At 46.9% G+C, this 21,257-nt stretch overlaps 1 protein-coding gene across 1 annotated transcript; it reads left to right on the top strand.

Annotated features, from left to right (window-relative positions):
• The first annotated feature begins 298 nt into the window (after positions 1-298).
• On the top strand, positions 299-18,520 carry LOC137537244 (zinc finger protein 773-like). Its single transcript, XM_068259335.1, has 10 exons — positions 299-351; positions 1,949-2,234; positions 5,309-5,318; positions 8,132-8,184; positions 9,674-9,793; positions 11,295-11,480; positions 11,567-11,770; positions 11,895-12,029; positions 12,109-12,229; positions 14,780-18,520. Exons 1-10 carry the CDS (start codon positions 299-301, stop codon positions 15,766-15,768), a joined length of 2,157 nt encoding a protein of 718 aa, XP_068115436.1. The 3' UTR covers positions 15,769-18,520.
• Positions 18,521-21,257: the final 2,737 nt, after the last annotated feature.

The raw sequence follows: 21,257 nt of genomic DNA, 5'->3' as shown, positions 1-21,257 counted from the left end.
CTTGTCTTGGTTATGCAGAGTGAGATGGTTCCAGATTGGAGAGGAACGAGCAGTAAGAGTCACTTCTCCTACAGGAGAGACGCAGGGGACAACATCACACTCTGGAGCTACCAACAGAGAGTGCCTCTGAAACAACTATACACACGTAAAGGCTGGAAAGCCGAGGGTTGGTGGTTCTCGAAACAAGAAGTAAAAATCGAGATCCAGCCACAGTCTCGGGGGACCAAGAGGGTGGGGAGAGCAATCCCGAGTAGGGGAGGGTCCACACAGATAACATCCTCACTACAGGGGTCACAACATGAGACAATACCACACAGTCCATATTCAAGCACTTATCCTCATGCTAGATGGGTAAGTGAGGATGTACTCTTAATTGAAAGATTGCAGAGAGTACATTCTTCCCGACCTCAGGTACGCATTTTGCCTCAGGACCTAAGGGGGGCAAAGGTCCAAACAGGACAGTTGGGAACAGCGTTTGTCATTGATATGCTAATCAATTTCCCAGAAGAAAGAGTACCTACCGTATTCTTCTGGGGAGGGCCACAAGGGTTAGCATGGGACGTGAGTTGGATGGATCCGGGGACCTTTTGGAGTAGAGAGGTAGAATCCTGGGATACATCAGGTAGCACCCCGGGGACTCTCTATGACGGAAGGGTGATGGGACTAAAAAGGGGGGGTTTAAAAATAGCGTCCTTAGTCCAGAAGGATGAAGGACCATGGATGGACATACGGTTTTTGCATCCCACAGTCCCTAGAGTTTAAGGGTCCAAATAGATTTTGCATAATGAGAAGGGGAACCGTGACAGTAAAAGTGGGGGTTGCCACAACTCCTAAAGCTCAGGTAGTCACCCTGCCAGTGACTACCCAGGAACCCCACCTACCGTCATGTGAGACACATCAGGTTGTAAAAAGTGGCCCTTTCCAGTTAAATCAACTGAGGGCGACTCCAGTTATCGTGGAGGCCCAGCTTCAATTGATCACTTGGCAGATTAATTTAGAAGAGTGGGTAATATCTAATATATACCCTAACTGCAGCACTGTCGCTGCCACCCTGGTACAGGCTTTTATGTCGTGGGCACATTCCACGGGGGAATAGTGTAGCCAGAAGAAGGTCCCGGGATTTAGCAGATACAATCTTGGGAGGCATGGGCGCTGGAATGGGGGTAGCAAACAGTGTAGACATAGAAGGGATGACAGAGGTCATTCAACAATTAGGCACATTGGGACAACAGAATGTGAGTACCCAACACCATCTGAACTTGGTTTTGGAACAGTTAACACACAACACCTATAGAGTTCAGGGGTACACTCAAAGGCACATTCAAATAATTCTTCAGAAGATGATTGCACATGCTAGGGGTACTGCATGGGAGAAAGCATGCCTGTCAATGCAGACCGAGTTAACAGCAGATTTTAAGATAATGGCTCAAGCCTTATCAGAAGGTAAAACTCCTTTACAGCTGAGACTTGACAAGGAGCGATTTGTCGATTTTCCGGGGGAAGGATCTTTTGCATGGAGGCACCGAGAGGTGTGGAGAAACAAATGGATGGGGTGCGACAATTTTTTATGCACCGCTACTTCCTTAGTTCCTACCGGCGGAGAAACTCAGGTAGTTTTTCCAGTAGTATCCCTGGGTACACCTGTTTCCGCAACACATGTCTTACACCATGACCTGAGAGGTCAACGATTTTTGGTGCTAGACGGGGAGGTGAAACAAGTAGATTTGTCATCATGCTGGCAATTCTCAGAGAGGTACCTGTGTTTGCCGGGGCAAGTCCGATTTAGTGAGGACGCCTGCTGGCTCAATAACACAGAGTGCGCAGCAGCCATCCAAAAGATCCCTCCTAAGGCCAAACCAATATCTCCGGTGGCTGAAGGAAAAGTGTGTTTTTTAAACATGAGGTCTAATGACACATTCATTGTACATTTTCATAATTGTTCCGATAGGGTTGGTCTCTTAAGGGGAACATATTGTGTGAGCGGAGATCCCATACGGATCAAGTCATCTAGGTTTGACTACGTGATTCCTCAAATTGTGAGGAGAACTCTACAGTTCAAAGCTCCACAGGAGGTGCCCATCCTGAGGGATAACACGCCATGGGACAAATGGGTACAGGTTTTGACACAAGATCACACTTTGTTAAAACGGTTAAACAACCAGAACACTAAATTAGAGGTGATATTTCGTCATGATCAAGGCGATCTTAAAGAGGTTGAACACAAATATAATCAGGTGAGTTCCAGTCTGACCTGGTGGAAACGGTTTCTGGCAATATTCCAGGGACATTCGGACTGGGCCTCTGCAATTCAGAATTTCTTCCTACATCCACTGGTCGTAGTGATGGGGGTGGCAATCTTGGGAATCATTATACAGGTGAGTTTGTGTGTAAAATTACGCAAACAAATTAACACGGTCCAGAGATTGGTGCCTCATAAACCATCTCATGAACCAATATTTTCAAATTAAGGGATATACAGGGTTACGGGTATAGGTTTAGTAGTACCTAGGAGCTGATTGTATAAAGGCGCTCTTTTAGAAGGCACCTGGCACTGCTCCGTTTTGTAACAACCAAACGAGTTTCACTTTTCTGTGGTCATGCAAGTTTGTGAGTGATACGCAAGTGACGCAAATGCTGAGTGTGTGGTGTTGAGGGACTTAGAAGTAGGGCTTCCCCAGAGAGCCTGGTTACAGGAAGACCAAGAGGTCTTGCTCTCTCTCTTCCAGGGGTAACCACCGAGAGCAGAGAAGTTGTGTGAGCACGAACATCGAAAAGTGAAACATAAACGAAAGAAACCAGGTACTGGGAGGTTCGGACGCTGGGATCTGCGGGTCAAGCCGTTTTAGGGGGGATTGTTATAATTTAAGTAGGCCTCAGTTATTTGGACTGAGTTAGTCAAAAAGGCTTGATGAGCAGACCTGCCCTTTAAGGGGATTTTCTCTGAAGAGAGAAAATCTGCAGTTCTGTCAGCAGAACTAGAACATACCAAGAAGCTGTTCTGATCAAGGCCGCAGGTCTCCCTGACCTGGGCCTGGAACAATAAACATCAGTCATGTTTTGTAAATATTCACATTCCTGCATGTATGTCAAATGTCTCATCGATTATTAATCGAGTAGGCGGGTATGATGACACCATGAGTGGGTCCACCAATAGACTGATATAGGGGGTGGCGAAGATGATGTCATATTTAACTCTTTCCTAGCCGGTATTAAAGCTGGAGCAAGCAATGGAGAACTCACTTCTGCTTCTTCCCTCTGCACTAGCTCGCAAGGCCGACTGGGACCTCTAAACATGTTATTCCTTACTGTAATCTGATATAATGTATGTTGTACATATGTAGTTTAGTGTAACGTAGTTAGGAAGAAGGTACCTGATAGACTTCAAGAGGGAGTCTAATCAAGCCGCTATAACGCAACATGGAAGTCTGCTTTGCCAGGAGATGAATGTATCTATCTGTATTCCTGTTTCCTGAATAAATAACGTAAGAAGCCTGAGAAAGTCTATATCCTGTTTGCTGTGTGGAGAGTCAAGTGATCTCACAGTCTGTGAGACGATGGTGTCGAAGCAAGGTGATAAGAACAGTTTATAACAGTAGGTAGCCAGGTGGGTGGTTAGGTAGCCGGGTAGGTAGCCGGGTGGGTAGGTAGCCGGCACGGTGGTTAGGTAGCCGGGTGGGTAGGTAGCCGGGTGGGTGGTTAGGTAGCCGGGTGGGTGGGTAGCCGGGTGGGTGGTTAGGTAGCCGGGTGGGTGGTTAGGTAGCCGGGTAGGTATCCGGGTGGGTGTGTAGGTATCCGGGTGGGTAGGTAGCCGGGTGGGTGGTTAGGTAGCCGGGTAGGTTTGCCGAGTGGGTAGGCAGCCGGCAGAGTGGTTAGGTAGCCGGGTAGGTAGCCGGGTGGGTAGGTAGTCGGGTGGGTGGTTAGGTAGCCGGGTAGGTAGCCAGGTGGGTAGGTAGCCAGAACGGTGGTTAGGTAGCCGGGTAGGTAGCCGGTTGGGTAGGTAGCCGGGTGGGTGGTTAGGTAGCCGGGTGGGTGGTTAGGTAGCCGGCAGAGTGGTTAGGTAGCCGGCAGAGTGGTTAGGTAGCTGGGTGGGTAAGGTAGCCGGGTGGGTGGGTAGCTATCCGGGTGGGGGGCCCGACTCCTATCCTCCCTCCCTCATCTCGGGGGCCCCCCTCCCGGTATGCTCGGCGGCCGGCGGGAGAGCAGAAAATACAGGAAGTCTCCGGCCGGGGCTGCAGCAGACGCTAGAGGCAGCTGCCGCTTGGTCTCCCGTGTCTCCAACTTTGTACACTGCTCGCTACTTCCTGGTTTAGTAGCGAGCAGTGTACAAAGTTGGAGACACGGGAGACCAAGCGGCAGCTGCCTCTAGCGTCTGCTGCAGCCCCGGCCAGAGACTTCCTGTATTTTCTGCTCTCCCGCCGGCCGCCGCGCATACCGGGAGGGGGGCCCCCGAGGTGAGGGGGGAGGACAGGAGTCGGGGCCCCCCAGGTTAAAAAAAAATAAAAAGTAGAGTTAAAAAAAAACCCAGCAATACTTAATGGGCCCCTGAAGCAGGGGAACTTCAGGGGCCCTCGTGCGGCGGCACGGCCTGCACGGCCGTATGTCCGCCACTGCCCTCTACGTATCTCTCCGGTGGTGTGGGTGCGATCCGAGCTTATGGGGCTGGAGGAAGCCCCAGGTATGTATAAAACTATTATATGTTAACAGCTCTGGTACACTTTAAGTTTCAGTTTGAATGCTTTTAGAGAGGGGGAGAGATGGGGAGCGCGAAAGAGTGAAGAGAAGGAGGGGAAAGGCAATAGAGGGGATTAAAGGGAAGAGAGAACAAGAGAAAGGAGGATTAGAAAAAGAGAAAGAGGGGAGGCTTAAAGCAAAAGAGAGTAAGAAAAATAAAGTAGCCAAGGGAAGGGAGAAGGAATGAATAAAAGCCGGTTCACACTCGGAGCGCAAATCAGGAGTCACAATCTTGCCTCAATTTGCGTTTTGATTCCTGTTTAATCAACCCCAAAGCGCTGCATGCAGCATGTTTGCCATTTATTCAAATCACAAATGCTGCAGTGAGAATGAACTCATTAGCAAAGCGCTGACAGGCACGGTGGCGTAGTGGTTACCGCTCTCGCCTTGCAGTGCTGGGTCCCCGGTTCGAATCTGAGCTACGTCAACATCTGCAAGGAGTTTTCTGTTCTAGGGAACTTGAGGGGCCCTTGTGCGTCTGCACGGCCTGCACGGCTGTATGTCTGCCCCTGTGCACCACTTCAAGACCATCTCCACTGTTAGGATGTTGAGATTCATATGTCTGCTCCACCTACAGTGGCATAAGAGTACTGCATTCTGGTTGCCTGTTAATGTTGTCTCAATAAAGTTTTGTTGTTCCTTCCTCCTCTCACCATGAGACTGTGTTCACATGATGCCAGAAGATGGGAAGAGAACTGGTTGGGTTTTTTTTAGCTACTAAACTGCACGGACAGGACTGAAAGCCATTCCTGTATACTGCTAGCCACCAGGACTTCCAGGCTCAGGAATTCCTTTTCCCACAAAACTTCTCTGGCCCTAAGCTCAGGCCCCTCCGCGGGAGTGTACCATATAATGATAGGATTGGGGATTGCTGTATGAGTGGGAGGAGGCCCCACTCAAATAGCAATCCCTGGTGTGTAGTATGTGCCCATCCCTCTGTTTTATGTGTACCCATGTAAGTACCCCTGCATGCCCATGAAAGTCTGCTGAGGGGTCTGTGCCAACAACAATTCCTTGTATGATACCCGGTACTCTGTGTAACGATCGGTGACAGCACACAGAGAGAATCTGATCGTTGATGATCTGCAGAATCATCAACGATACAGATGTATACCTGATTATGGATGATCTGCAGAATCACCAATAATACAGGTATGACTAACCTCTGGATACCTAATGAGTAATGTGTTAGATGAACTGTAGGCTATCTCCCGAGGAGCAGGAGATATACGTGACTCAGTCAAGAGCCACCTGGGAGAGAGCTGGCCCTGGGCAGTGCAGAAACTATCTCTTAGATAGAAAGGACCTGGTAACCAGAGAAGCAGTATTAGATGGTGAACTGTACTGCAGCCAAAGGAATAGACCACTGGCTGCTAACAGCCCGGACTCTCTGAGGTGCGGGAGTCCTGGTTGCAGCTGACACAATGGTGGAATGGTGTCACTGCTAATACTGATCAACTGAACACTCAAGGAGAGTGACAGCTAGGATGGTTGGGCAGGCCAGGTCGGCAACACACAAGCAGATGAGATACAGAGACAGAAGACTGATTCGGTAACCGGGTACAGGCAGCGTCTGGCAACAAATAGACAGATATGCAAGGTACCGAATCAGAAAGCAAGAGAAAGGTCGACAGAGCAAAAGGTCATAACATATAAATATCACAGAATCCTAGACTGGGGTGTGAGCGCCTTGATCTCGACACCCGGGAACTAGTCTAGAGTATAACACAGTATAGACACAGTGTCCCTAAGCTTGGGTGTGAGGTCCTTGGTCACAATACCCTGGAACTGGTCTAAAGAATAACTCAGCAATGACACAGTATCCCTAAGCTTGGGTGTGAGGTCCGTGGTCTCAACACCCTGGAACTGGTCTAAGGTATAACACAGCAATGACACAGTATCCCTAAGCTTGGGTGTGAGGTCCGTGGCCTCAACACCCTGGAACTGGTGTATAACACAGCAATGTCACAGTATTCCTAATCTTGGGTGTGAGGTCCGTGGTTTCAACACCCTGGAACTGTTCTAACATATAACACAATAGTAATCTGGCTAAGTGTGAATTCCCAGGTCCTCCTGGTTCTAACACAATGTGGGATCTGACTGGTCTGAGTGCTCACACGTAAGTATTCGCAACGGCAGACAACCAGCAACTGACAGGCAAGAAGTATATATAGAGCAGCGCTCCTCAGCGCCGCCCAGCCCCACTCAGCCAATCACCTGCTGCGCTAGGATCAGCTAATCATCCTGATCACCTGATCCCTCTCCAATTGGCATAAAGGTCCTGCCTCCCAGCGCGCGCGCGTAGCTCTCCATCTGTGTGCACTACTGGGTCCAGACACACCAGACGCATGTTGCTGTGCGGAAACCGCCGGTCTGAACGCGGAGTCAGCCGCCCCGCTGCCAGACCGCGCGGCGGTGTCTCCGCAATCCTTTACACTCTGCAAATAAAATCTATTCTGATTTGGGTTCTGATTCTCATCCAGTAATAACAAGAAGTTTAAAAATGAGGATGATAATTATTGGCTAACTTAAAAGAATAAGAGTTAAACAAGCTTTCGGCTGTATTGCTTTTGTCAGGCTTCAATCCTGTTTGCTTACAAGCTGATGGTACAGACAGCTATAATACATGAAACCTCAAAAGGGGATACACATATTTTTTTCAAGCATAAATACAAAGCCATTAAGATGCCTTAAGTGAAACAGAACATCTAAATGACTTTGTACGTATGCGTGAAGAAAATCTATGTATTCCCTTTTGATGTTGCATGTATATAGCTGTCTGTTCCATCAGCTTGTGAGCAAACAGGACTGAAGCCCGACGAAGGCTATACACCCGAAAGCTCGCTTACTCTTAGGGCCTGTTTCCACTACCCCCAGATTGGATGCAGAAAAACTGACTCTAATGAATGTCTATGGGCCTGTTTCCACTTAACACGATTTTTCTGATGCAGATTTCCCATAGGCATTCATTGGAGTCAGTTTATCTGCATCAGAATCAGAATCAATTTTATTTTGCCAAGTAAGTTTGCACCTACAAGAAATTTGTCTTGGCAGTTGCTTAACAAACACAAACAAAAACAATACAAGGACAGACAGTGTGTATATTACAAGTCAAAGATGCATCCATTCTGCATCTAATCTGCGTGTAGTGGAAACAGGCCCTTATTCTTTCAAGTTAACCAATAAATGGTATCATCTGGATACAAAACATCTTGCTTTTACTGTTGGCTAACACGGTACAATACCCTATTGCTACTACTTTCCAGTAATAATTACTTTTAAAGTCTTGCACATAGAGAGATTGCAGTTCCGTGTGTGTCCAGCAGGTGGAAGTGTGGAGTATTGGAATGCAGATACAGGAAGTCCTGGAACTCGCATGCTGGAATTTCTTGTTTTGCAGGTTGGGAGGAAGTCTTCCTGCGTCATGAGTGCCCAGAAGCAGAAGGAGAAGAGGTAAGAGTAACAGCCCGGGTACTTATTTCACTCATCACAATGCCCATCAGGCTCTGACTTCAGGGGAATTGGGTTTGGAGGGTTCTGTAGTTGTTATTCTCTCTCACATAGGTACAGTCAACCTATCATTACTATTATACAGTAGCAGGGGTGTAAAGAGATATCACTGAGCCCTCCTGTGAAACTTTGGATGCCCCCCCCCCCAGCAGGGATTTAAATGTTTACCTACCCGGCTCCAGCGCAGGCGCTGTTGCGGCTCTCTGCACGGAGATAGGTGGAAATAGCCGATTGCTGTCGGCCCGCTCTACTGCGCAGGCGCAAGTCTCCTGCGCCTGCGCAGTAGAATGGAACCAACAGCGATTGACTATTTTCGCCGATCTACGTGTTGAGAGCCGCAACAGCGCCCCCGCTGGAGCCAGGGAAGGTAAATAAATCAGCGCTTATCAGGCTTGTCGAGGGAGGATTCCAGGACACTTCGGGGGAGCCAGCCCTGGACTGCCTGCAGCTACAGGGGAGGGGGAAGCCTCATTGGGACCCTAGGGCTTTCCCCTACCGAGGTGAGTACCCCCAGGGGAGGTTTTTTTTTGTTACAGGTTCTCTTTAAAATAATTTTTTGGCACTATCCACTACAATGGATAAAGTACCAAAAAGTAGGTGAAAAAGTACTGTCAAAATTATTTTGAGTATTTTCATGCTTGCTGGTGGTTTAAAGCAGTGTTCCCCAACCCTGTCCTCGGGGCCCACCAACACTGCATGTTTTGTGGAAATCCACAGAGGTAGATAATCAGCTCTGCTGAGACACTAATTACCTCACCTGTGCATGTTTGTGGTTTTCTGCAAAACTTGTACTGTTGGTGGGCCTTGTGCTCGTACTGTTGGTGGGCCTTGAGGACAGGGTTAGGGAACTGTGGTTTAAAGTGTACCAGAGCTGTTCTAACTAAAACGTTTTATACATACCTGGGGCTTCCTCCAGCCCAATGTGCACGGATTGCTCCCACGCCGCCGTCCTCAGCCTTCTCGCAGCGCCGGTACCGGGTCCCCGCACTTCCGTCTGACGTAAATGAAGTGCACTGTTTGCGTATCTCTCCAGCAGCTGCTGGGGAGATACGTAGAGGGCGCACTTCTCCTGCATAGACTGGCCTGGCTGATGGAAGTGCGGGGACCCGGTAACGGAGCTGCAGAAGGCTGAGGACATTGGCGTGGGTGCGTTCCGTGCGTATGAGGCTGGAGGAAGCCCTGGGTATGTATAAAACGTTTTAGTTGGAACAGCTCTGGTTTCCTTTAAAAGGCATTTTATTTACAGTTTGTGGGTGTTCAGATTGGCTGATGTTATTTCCCAAGAAACAAGTGATTGGGGACCCCTGTGTATTCTGTGTCCTGTCCATCCACAAATGTATCTGACTATGATAATGTCTGAGGCAAGGCGTGCAGCATCCAACCAGGCCATACTCAGCACTCCCAGATAATGATCACTTTTATCCATCTCTAGAGAGGCGCATCCTGTACAGATCACATGACTACATCCGCAAGCATGGAGGAGGACTGGCGTCACATGACAAAAAGGTTACTGAACCTCATCCTGGAGGTCTATACTCTGCTGACCGGAGAGGTGAGGAGGATTTTGGGAGGTCACATGATGTCACTCTTATCTCTATTAATAAAACACACAGCTGACTGGAGAGGTGAGGAGGATTCTGGCAGGTCACATGACATCACACTTATCTCCATTTATAAAACACAGCTCACTGGAGAGGTGAGGAGGATTGTGGGAGGTCACACAACATCGCTCTTATCTCTATTAATAAAACACACAGGTGATTGGAGAGGTGAGGAGGATTCTGGGAGGTCACATGACATCACTCTTATCTCTAGTGTAATATAACACACAGGTGACTGGAGAGGTGAGGGGTATTCTGGGAGGTCACATGACATCACTCTTATATAGTTACATAGTTATTTTGGTTGAAAAAAGACATACGTCCATCGAGTTCAACCAGTATAAAGTATAACACCAGCCTGCTCCCTCACATATCCCTGTTATCTCTTATCTCTAGTAATATAACACTCAGGTGACTGGAGAGGTGAGGGGGATTCTGGGAGGTCACATGACATCACTCTTATCTCTAGTAATATAACACACAGGTGACTGGAGAGGTGAGGGGGATTCTGGGAGGTCACATGACATCACTCTTATCTCTAGTAATATAACACAGGTGACTGGAGAGGTGAGGGGGATTCTGGGAGGTCACATGACATCACTCTTATCTCTAGTAATATAACACACAGGCGACCAGAGAGGTGAGGGGGATTCTGGAAGGTCACATGACATCACTCTTATCTCTAGTAATATAACACACCGGTGACTGGAGAGGTGAGGGGGATTCTGGGAGGTCACATGACATCACTCTTATCTCTAGTAATATAACACACAGGTGACTGGAGAGGTGAGGGGGATTCTGGGAGGTCAAATGACATCACAATTATCTCTAGTAATATAACACACAGGTGACTAGAGAGGTGAGGAGGATTCTGGGAGGTCACATGACATCACTCTTATCTCTAGTAATATAACACACAGGTGACCGGAGAGGTGAGGGGGATTCTGGGAGGTCACATGACATCACTCTTATCTCTAGTAATATAACACACAGGTGACCGGAGAGGTGAGGGGGATTCTGGGAGGTCACATGACATCACTCTTATCTCTAGTAATATAACACACAGGTGACTGGAGAGGTTAGGGGGATTCTGGGAGGTCACATGACATCACTCTTATCTCTAGTAATATAACACACAGGCGACCGGAGAGGTGAGGAGGATTCTGGGAGGTCACATGACATCACTCTTATCTCTAGTAATATAACACACAGGTGACCGGAGAGGTGAGGGGGATTCTGGGAGGTCACATGACATCACTGTTATCTCTAGTAATATAACACACAGGTGACTGGAGAGGTGAGGGGGATTCTGGGAGGTCACATGACATCACTCTTATCTCTAGTAATATAACACACAGGTGACTGGAGAGGTTAGGGGGATTCTGGGAGGTCACATGACATCACTCCTATCTCTCTCTCTCAATAGCTAAAATGTATTTCTATTCTTTACAGGACTATTTAATGTCTATTAATGTATGTGGTGAGTCATTACTGGCCAGCAGCTCTTTACATAGACCATCCCCCATCCCGGTTTCCCCTCATCACTGCCTGATGCCGTATTCCCTGACACCAGAGAAGAGGAAGAAGAAGAAGATCCTGGAAATCACCAGGAAGATAATGGAGCTGCTGACAGGAGAGGTGAGTGGTGCTGGGAATTATGGGACATTATTCAGTAACATCTAGGGGGTGTGTCTGGGTGGTGACTGTATCATTGTGTGTGTCAGGTTCCTATAAGGTGTCAGGATGCCGCTGTCTATTTCTCCATGGAGGAGTGTCAGTATATAGAAGGACACCAGGACCTCTATATGGACGCCATGATGGAGAATCAGACAAGCTCCAGTTGCCTCAAGATGGAGCAAAAGAAGGTTAACTTGAATGACACAATTGTGAACCTCACCCAAGAAATCATCTGCCTGCTTACTGGAGAGGTGAGGAGGATTCTGGGAGGTCTCATAACATCACTCATATTGCTATTAATAAAACACACCTGACCAGAGAGGTGAGGAGGATTCTAGGAGATCATGTGACATTAATGTTGGTCTTTCCATACAGAGTTTTCCTCCAGTAAAGTGTGGTGATCATGTAACCATCCCGATGCCCTCACCTCACTCCCTGATATCTGAGGGACACACCAAGCAGAAGATTCTGGAAGTCACCAGGAAGATGATGGAGCTGCTGACAGGAGAGGTGAGCAGTGCTGGGAATTATGGGATATTATACAGTAAGGGGTGTGTCTGGGTGGTGACTGTAGCATTGTGTTTGTTAGGTTCCTATAAGGTGTCAGGATGTCGCCGTCTATTTCTCCATGGAGGAGTGGCAGTATATAGAAGGACACCAGGATCTCTACAAGGACGCCATGATGGAGAATCAACTGCTCACACCACTGGGTAATAGACTTAATTTTTTTGTAAAAGAGAGGGCAGTATATAAGGTTTTCCTTTGTCTGGACTGTAAACCTGTCTCTTGACCTGGGCCAGCCATGGTGTCAGCCCCAAACTTACAGAGAGCCACCACCGCCATGCTTCACTGTTGGCTGCAGACACTCATCCTTGTTCTGTTTTCTATGCTCTAGTGAGGTTTTATAGGTACACCTGAGGAAATACCAGATATTGCTTTGTTTCAGGCAGGGCTGTGGAGTCTAGAAAAATCATCCAAATCCTCAGTTTATGGTTTCTCCTGACTTCACGACTCCTCCTCCTCTATTATCAATGTTATCATGTATTTTCCATGCTGATTGAAAGTATGTAACATAAAAGTCATTCCATCACTGTCAAAACATAGCAGTATTAGGGCTGGAACCCACTAAGGCGATTTTGCCAGAGTTTTGGGATCATCAACAATCGGCAGCAATTCACAAAAAACGCTTTGCCTATGAAAGTGAGTGGTGGGGACCCACTAGAGCGATTGCGATTAGGGTAATCGCAGTCGCAGGACGAGCAGCATTTTGCGCACATATGCATTCAATGTATATAAGCACTGAATAAATAGCTTATCAAAGCGATTATGCAATGCTTTGGGGGGCGAGCGATCACGATTTTAAATAAAACTTTAAATACTCGCCCTGTGTCTGGATTTCCTTCTTCTGTCTGTAGTCCCGCCCCCTAAAGGAAGAGGTCACAGGTGCTTCTCTGATTGGTCCTAGAGAAGCACCTATGACCTCTACCTTTAGGGGCGGGGCTACAGATGTAAGAAGGATGCCGGGTAAGTATAATAAGCACTGTATAGTTTACTGTACGGCGCCTCCAAGCATCAGGAAATCGCAATCGCTGCACACAGCGCTGCGGCGAACTTAAAGCACTGCGGTGATTTCTAGTGGGTTCCTAGCCTGAGAGCTATATAAAGATGGTGTGCTTTTTGGAACAAAACAAAGCTCTTGGCCAGGAAGCTGACACTCTACTCTGTCCGCCATCCTGGCCTGTCATCGCCAACATGAAAGAGGAGACTAGTAAAGTTTGGGTCTTACATTTAGAATTAAGCTCATCATTGCAGCCTTTTTATTTTGTTAATGACAGAAACTGCAAACATCGATAAACCTTAAAGTTTAAACAAAAGACAAAAAAAAAAATTCAAATAAAGAAATGATTGTTATTGTTTGTCATAAAGATGCTATAAAGTAATAACATGTATATAAATCAGGAACAACATTGCAGAGTTCTCAGATATCCTGTGGCCATTCTAAAACAAGATCACAGTTAAAATACGTAAACCAAAAAAAAAATATAAAACCTAAAGTGACTTATGGTGTATATTAACTACACGTTGGATTTAGGTGTAGAGTAGCTTTTATTATACAATTCAAAAACTACATGTAGAGTGCAGGCAGGAACCCTGAACATGGATCAGGCCTTAGGCAATCTAGCTGGGTAAAGCTAACTTTGTTTCCCAGAAGCATTGTAACTACAACTCCCCTCCCCCGAGTGTTGCCACAACACCGTCCACAACTGCCCCCCAAATGAAATGAAGAAATCCCTATGTCTTGGGAAATTTGTCCAGCTGTAAAAATATGCAAAATACATGACTTGGGAGCTACACTTCCAGGAGACGGGAGCAGAGCAGTGAGCGCCCCAAACACGTTGCTGCTCAAGGGTGACTCCCATGCAACACACCCTGGGGGAGGAGCAACTCAGACAGCTGCCCTACCCCAACCCCCCCCCCCCCCCCCACCCTCCAGTGCTACCATCACCCAAAAGAAGCTTTCAGAACCCTCCCCTAAAAAGAAAGAAATCTGCATTGTTACACAAGAGTAGCATGGGGTGTGCGCTTATTACCAGCAGCACCTGACTTACAGCGGCAGCAGATAAGCCTCTAGGCAAATGTAAGGACCCAGCATGTGCAAATTCCATCCACAATAGCAGAATACGACTGGCTTTCTCCCAGGCTGTGACTATGCCGGGGGAATGGCATCTGTGCTTCTCTGCCCCCCCCCCCTTCCCTCCCTCCTGAGTGCAGTTGCAGGGCATGTGGGCAATGAGTGTGCTCAGCACGCCCCTGGTGATGATATTTAAACCTTTTTACATGGACTGACTCCGGCAGGAAGAGGCAGAGTAGCTGGTTTGGGCCCTGCATGTTCTGCTGCTGTGGATACACAGGCAGTGCCCTTACATTTGCGGAGAGGCTGATCTGCACCCAGTATAAGTCAGGTGCTGCTGGCAGTGAGCTCACACCAGGCCTCTCTTGCATAATAATCTGGTACTTCCTGGGCTGACTTTCCCCCCTTCAGTTCAGGTGCTACTTTGGGCACTTCGTAGGATGTTCATTAATATATAAAGTATCAGCACCAATGAAAGTATCCTCTTTTTACAACAGTTCCAAAACCCTCCCCTCAAGGCAGCATGTGTATTTATATTGCATAGCCTCTGCAGTCCTCTATCAGGCTGATCACTATTGTTCTCCTCAGTATTATCTAACAGGAAGTGATGATGTTTCTCTATTTGCAGCGCAGAGACCCAGCATCAGGAACCCCTCAGAGACTCGTTCCTCAATATCCTCAGACCATATAATGACCGATAACGATCTCACAGATGATTCTTCAGATGAAATCCCTCACAAGGCAACTGCCCATCCAGAAGATCACAGCAATGATGAATCCCCCCCTCCCCCGCCCCGTGAGGGGTCACATGATGAAGAACAACAGAAGAAGGGATTTTCCTGTTCAGAGTGTGGGAAATGTTTTGGTTGTATATCTGAACTGGAGAGGCATCAGAGATCTCACATGGGGGAGAAGTCGTATTCATGCCCTGAGTGTGGGAAATGCTTTGCACAGAAATCCAGTCTTGGAAAACATAAAAAATATCACACAGCTGAGGAGCAAAATGGGGGGAGACCACATAAGTGTTCAGAGTGTGGGAAAAGCTTCAGACTGAAGTTGGCACTTGCTGTTCATCAGAGGTCTCACACAGGTGAGAAGTTATTTTTATGCCCCGAGTGTGGAAAATGTTTTCTGGATAAATCTAATCTTCGTAAACATCAGCAACTTCACTCAGGGAAGAAATACTCATGTTCTGAGTGTGGCAGACAGTTTAATACAAAGTCCAGTTTCTGGAAACATCAGCGGAATCATATAGGGATAAATCCGTATTCATGCTCAGAGTGTGGGAAAGGCTTCAATTATCAATCAGATCTCTTGAGACATCAGCAGACTCACACAGGCGAGAAGCCGTATGCCTGTTCTGAGTGTGGGAAATGCTATGCACGTCCATCTACTCTTCTGAGGCATGTGAGAATACACACCGGGGAGACGCCTCATTCCTGTCCTGAGTGTGGGAAATGTTTTTCACGCAAAGAAGCTTTAATCACACATATTCAACTCCATACTGGTGTGAGGCCCTATGTGTGTTCTGAGTGTGGGAAAGGTTTTACAAACAGTTCCAATCTCACCGCTCATCAGAAGTGCCATATGGCAGAGAAGAGGTTATTGCTGTCCTGAGTGTGGGAAATAGTTTTCACATAAAGATTATTTCAAAGCATGTGTATGAAATAACAGCAACGAAAGGTCATACGTGTGTTCTGAGCGTGGGTAGCCATTTTCAAAGAGATTATCACTCACTCACGCTAATTTGAAGACTCACGTAGTAGAGAAGTCATATAGTTGGCCAGAGTGTGGGAAATGCTATGTCACCTCACATTGCCGACCTCATAGATGTAAAAGACCATTGTTATGTACTACATGTAGTACATGGGATAGTGTAAGGAAGCCTTAGGGATCTTGTATTGTGTAGTAGTCATAATGCTGATGTTCTGCATATGGGAAATACTTTCCTGAGATATAAACTGACAGACATGACTGATCCTACGCAGAGACAGAGCTCACTGATGTTCTGCATATGGGAAATACTTTCCTGAGATATAAACTGACAGACATGACTGATCCTACGCAGAGACAGAGATCACTGATGTTCTGGTTGTGGGAAATGACTCCTCCCCTGCCGGGTGCAGCTGCACAGACTCTCAGAGGGGAAGTCTGACATCGCGGTGAAGACATTCCTTTCCCTTCAGGTTATTGGTTGCAGAAGCATCAAGAGTGTTGGCAATATTTCCAGCCGAATTCAAGCCAGATAATCAGAAAGTGTACTGTATTAGAGTCAATCCCTTTTCCATTTTGTTTAAGAAAAACATCTTTCTGGAGAGAAGCCTCCCAAAGAACATAATTAGGCAGTTTCTCCCCAAATAACCTATTTCTGCAGGTTTCCCCCCCAACGTCTTACAGTCATTGGTGTTTAGTTGTCCTTACTAAGTAAAGAGGCCCCATACTCACCTTCCAGCTCACTCCATCCATCAGCTGCCTCATCCTCAACAACAGATATCCTCTTTGGGTGGAGGCTGTAATATAAGGGTCAGGTGATCACCACGTATCGCTCCACATCAGATTCTGTAATTATGGGCCAAAGTCAGCACAAGAGGATCTCTGCTGCCTCCTGCCTGCACTCATGGGAAGCGTAACTATTTACTCCTGCAGAAGGACCACTGGTGACACTCTGATAAGTGTTTGGGGCACATGCCCCTGAATGCAATGACAGTATAATTGCCACAGCCGCTAGGAGTTACCTATAAAATCAGCAAATGCTCTCTCTAAAGTAACACCTATTCCTGCATGAATAATCAGCTGCACAGAGCAGGAGGCAATGTAAAGCTTTGTACACATACTCAACTAAAGTCATTTGAAACATCCGACAAATGACCGGTTTCGGATGTGCAAAAATACAGCCAAAGGACATGAGGAGCAACTGATATGAGGCATTTTGCCCGATCCGTCCAGCAGTTTAATTAAGATGACTGTTGGGCAGATCTGCTTTCAGCCACGTGTGTACAATGTCATTTGAAAGACATTGTTGTACTGTATGCAGACATGTCAAGCATACTGTTGTATCCACCTTTGTGCGCAGTATTTAAATGAGTTGGTTATTTGCAATATCCGTGTGTGGAAACAACAACAAGTCTTTTTAACAGCGTCGCCAGTAAAGTAGTTATTGCAGCATTGGTTGTAAGTTTTCCTGTGACTTAACCTTAACTCTGGAGGAGTAATCAATGGTCTGAGACACCCAGCCCAACTGGGCTGTACAGCAGAACTCCAAGCCTTGCACAGGTTTTACAAAAAGATGATTCCATATGAGAAATGTCCACATGAGGGTCAGCACTTCCTGCTGACTGGTTGATTCAGAGGTACATGATTTGTGTGTCTGTCTATGGTAACCTCTAGGTTATGGGCAGAGTAACCTCACCATAGCCCCTCCCACGTCAAGCTCACAGCTTGTTAAATGACATGTAAATAGCAGAGTAAACTATTAGAATGCATACAAAAAAAAAGCAGACCTGCTTATCTGAATCTGGAAGCTGGGCTTCCGAGTTTTCTGGCAGTTCCTTCAGAGGCACATTACATGGGGAGAACTGGCTGTCTTCTGCCTTATCTGCATTTCTGCTTTCCCTCCCCCTAGGAGGCTGTTGCTGGATTGCTAAGATTAGTATTTATCTTTTTATATTATATATTATAATATATTTTTGCCTAAATACTATTAATCGAACTGTACTTTCTATATTATTAGCTATTTTTTTTTTTATAAGCACAGTCACTTCAGTATCTGTGCCTTTACATAAAGCCTCCTCCGCCCACCCTCAGCTTGTCCTAGTTCTTGTATAGAGCGATAACTGTATTTGAGTTAAGTTGTCATCATCATCGCCTAACCAGTCATTCCCAATCCATAGCTGAAGACGTCATTTCCGGTGCGCTATTCCGGGCGATGCAGCTTTGGACTGAGCTCTCCTTTGACTAATCATGATTAGGAAAATTGTCATACGTTTACCATTGTCCTTTATCCTTCCCTGTAGCACATTTGAAAACAGTGCATATGCATATATTTATTTTAGGTGACAGACTTTGCCTGTCTTTACACCGTTGCTTAAAAAAGAGTAGTGAGAAGCGCCCATTGTGGTGTGTTTATTACTGCTGCACCATCGTATTGTGTTCCCCGTCCATCTGTAGAAGCAGCTACATCTAGGCAGCATGATGTGGGCACTGTATTAACCAGTTTGCACCTGGACCCTTTTCCTCCTTATGGACTATAGCAGTTCTGGCGTTTTAGCTATGACTACTTATGCCACCTTCGTGATCTCTATATTGTTTTTGTCTGGGAGAAAAACTAGACTTTCTTTTGGCGTTTTTCACTCCAGGAATTAGTTAAATGTGGCCATACATCCCAGTTATTATGAAACTTACATTTTTTTTACTGCTACGTTTGGTGATAATATATAATTTTGTAATAAAGGCCTATTTTTCTGCATTATGTCTTTTTTTTGTACTTCAATGATAATAAAAACATGTCTAAAGATAACATGGGAGAATAAAAGAATATCCAAGCAGCTCAGGGTGACCCAAAATCGCTAGGAAAGTATAGGGGACTAGATGAGAACGAAAAGCCCTCCTACTATAAAGCCAATGCTCAGTGTAGTTTTCCTTCTTAAAGAGGAGCTCCAGTGAAAATAATGTAATAAAAAAGTGCTTCATTGTTAAAATAATTATGTATAAATGATTTAGTCAATGTTGCTCATTGTAAAATCTTTCCTCTCCCTGATTTACATTCTGACCTATATCACATGGTAACATTTTTACTGCTGGCAGGTGATGTCAGTGGAAGGAGATGCTGCTTGCTTTTTTGGCAGTTGGAAACAGCTGTAAACAGCTATTTCCCACAATGCAATGAGGTTCACAGACAGGAAACTGTCAGGACCATGGTCCTGACATCACACTGTGGGAGGGTTTTACCACAATATCAGCCATACAGAGCCCCCTGATGATCTGTTTGAGAAAAGGAATAGATTTCTCGTGGACAAGGTGGTATTAGCTACTGACTGGGATACAGTTCAATTCTTGGTTACGGTTTCTCTTTAAGGGCCCCTTTCTATGGACAGTTAAACTGTGTGCTCAGCAAGCAGTTACCAGGCAGCAGTGAGCAGTTGCCAGGCAGCAGCGAGCAGTTGCTAGGCAGCAACAAGCAGTTGTGAGAGTTTGGGAGGCTTTTTACGTCCTATCAACTGCCCCTGGAAAACAGACAACCTAAAACAGAAGCAACAATGCACGTTGCTGAATATGCAAATTATCTCTTTATGCCCCTGTAGCCAGTCTAGCATCCAGAACTGCTGGTGTATAGTGAGCCTATAGCTTTACATTTTACAGAGCCACACCAACCCAACATGCAGACAGCCTGTTTCGGACTGTTGGTCCTCCTCAGTGCATGGCAGGGATTGATATGGATAGTTCTTGGACCAGAACAACAAAATACCCGGGCAGCTCGGGGTGACTCAGAATGACCAGGAAAGTATAGGGGACCGGAAAGCCCGTCTACTAAAAAGCCAACGCTCAGTGTAGTTTGCCTTCTTAAACCAGAAGGTATTTGCAACAATTCAGTCTTTTTTGGTCTCTTAGTCCCCTGTACTTTCCTAGTAGTTTTGGGTAACCTCGAGCCGCTCGGTTACTCTGTTGTACTGGTCCAAACCCTATCTTATACAGCCATATCAATCCCTACCATGCAGTATTTTCAAAAATGGAAACATTCAAGTATAGTGCACCACCCGCATAAAAAGTCCAGCGTCAGCAGCTGATAGTGGGTTTGCACTTAGATAAAATTCCAGGGTAAGGTACAGTCTATATAAAGATACCAGTGCGCACTCCACAGTGATCAATATCTGAAAAGAAAGCACAAAGCTCCCATAGGTTAACACTGTAATTGTAACTGATAAAAGGTCAGCAGCACACAGTGACCATAACATCAGAATCCTCAGTCAATCAGACGGGCTCACCGGATAGCTGCCACCTCATACAGCAGCTGGATCTAGCGCTTAGGCTGTCATCCAACCAGTAGGGATAACTCAGGAACAATTCCACGGATAAAGGTTTATTCCAGCAAGCATCCACAAGGCTCCATAGAAAGTAAGGTGCACAGCATGTTAGATCTCAGGGGCACTGTAAGTTTAAACACCGCGGCGTCCCGCCAGTGAACTTTCCCAGGAGCATGCAAGCTACACGAGCACTCTATGCTCCCGCCAGTGAACTTTCCCAGGAGCATGCAAGCTACACGGGCACTCTATGCTCCCGCCAGTGAACTTTCCCAGGAGCATGCAAGCTACACGAGCGCTCTGCTCCCGCCAGTGAACTTTCCCAGGAGCATGCAAGCTACACGAGCGCTCTGCTCCCGCCAGTGAACTTTCCCAGGAGCATGCAAGCTACATGAGCACTCTGCTCCCGCCAGTGAACTTTCCCAGGAGCATGCAAGCTACACGAGCGCTCTGCTCCCGCCAGTGAACTTTCCCAGGAGCATGCAAGCTACACGAGCACTCTATGCTCCCGCCAGTGAACTTTCCCAGGAGCATGCAAGCTACACGAGCGCTCTGCTCCCACCAGTGAACTTTCCCAGGAGCATGCAAGCTACACGAGCGCTCTGCTCCCGCCAGTGAACTTTCCCAGGAGCATGCAAGCTACACGAGCACTCTATGCTCCCGCCAGTGAACTTTCCCAGGAGCATGCAAGCTACACGAGCGCTCTGCTCCCGCCAGTGAACTTTCCCAGGAGCATGCAAGCTACACGAGCACTCTATGCTCCCGCTAGTGAACTTTCCCAGGAGCATGCAAGCTACACGAGCACTCTATGCTCCCGCCAGTGAACTTTCCCAGGAGCATGCAAGCTACACGAGCGCTCTGCTCCCGCCAGTGAACTTTCCCAGGAGCATGCAAGCTACACGAGCGCTCTGCTCCCGCCAGTGAACTTTCCCAGGAGCATGCAAGCTACATGAGCACTCTGCTCCCGCCAGTGAACTTTCCCAGGAGCATGCAAGCTACACGAGCGCTCTGCTCCCGCCAGTGAACTTTCCCAGGAGCATGCAAGCTACACGAGCACTCTATGCTCCCGCCAGTGAACTTTCCCAGGAG

This window comes from Hyperolius riggenbachi, chromosome 10 (genome assembly GCF_040937935.1).
Source record: "Hyperolius riggenbachi isolate aHypRig1 chromosome 10, aHypRig1.pri, whole genome shotgun sequence".
NCBI lineage: Eukaryota > Metazoa > Chordata > Amphibia > Anura > Hyperoliidae > Hyperolius > Hyperolius riggenbachi.
Note: the sequence above shows the minus strand (reverse complement) of the source record. Positions and strands in the feature narration are given on the sequence as shown.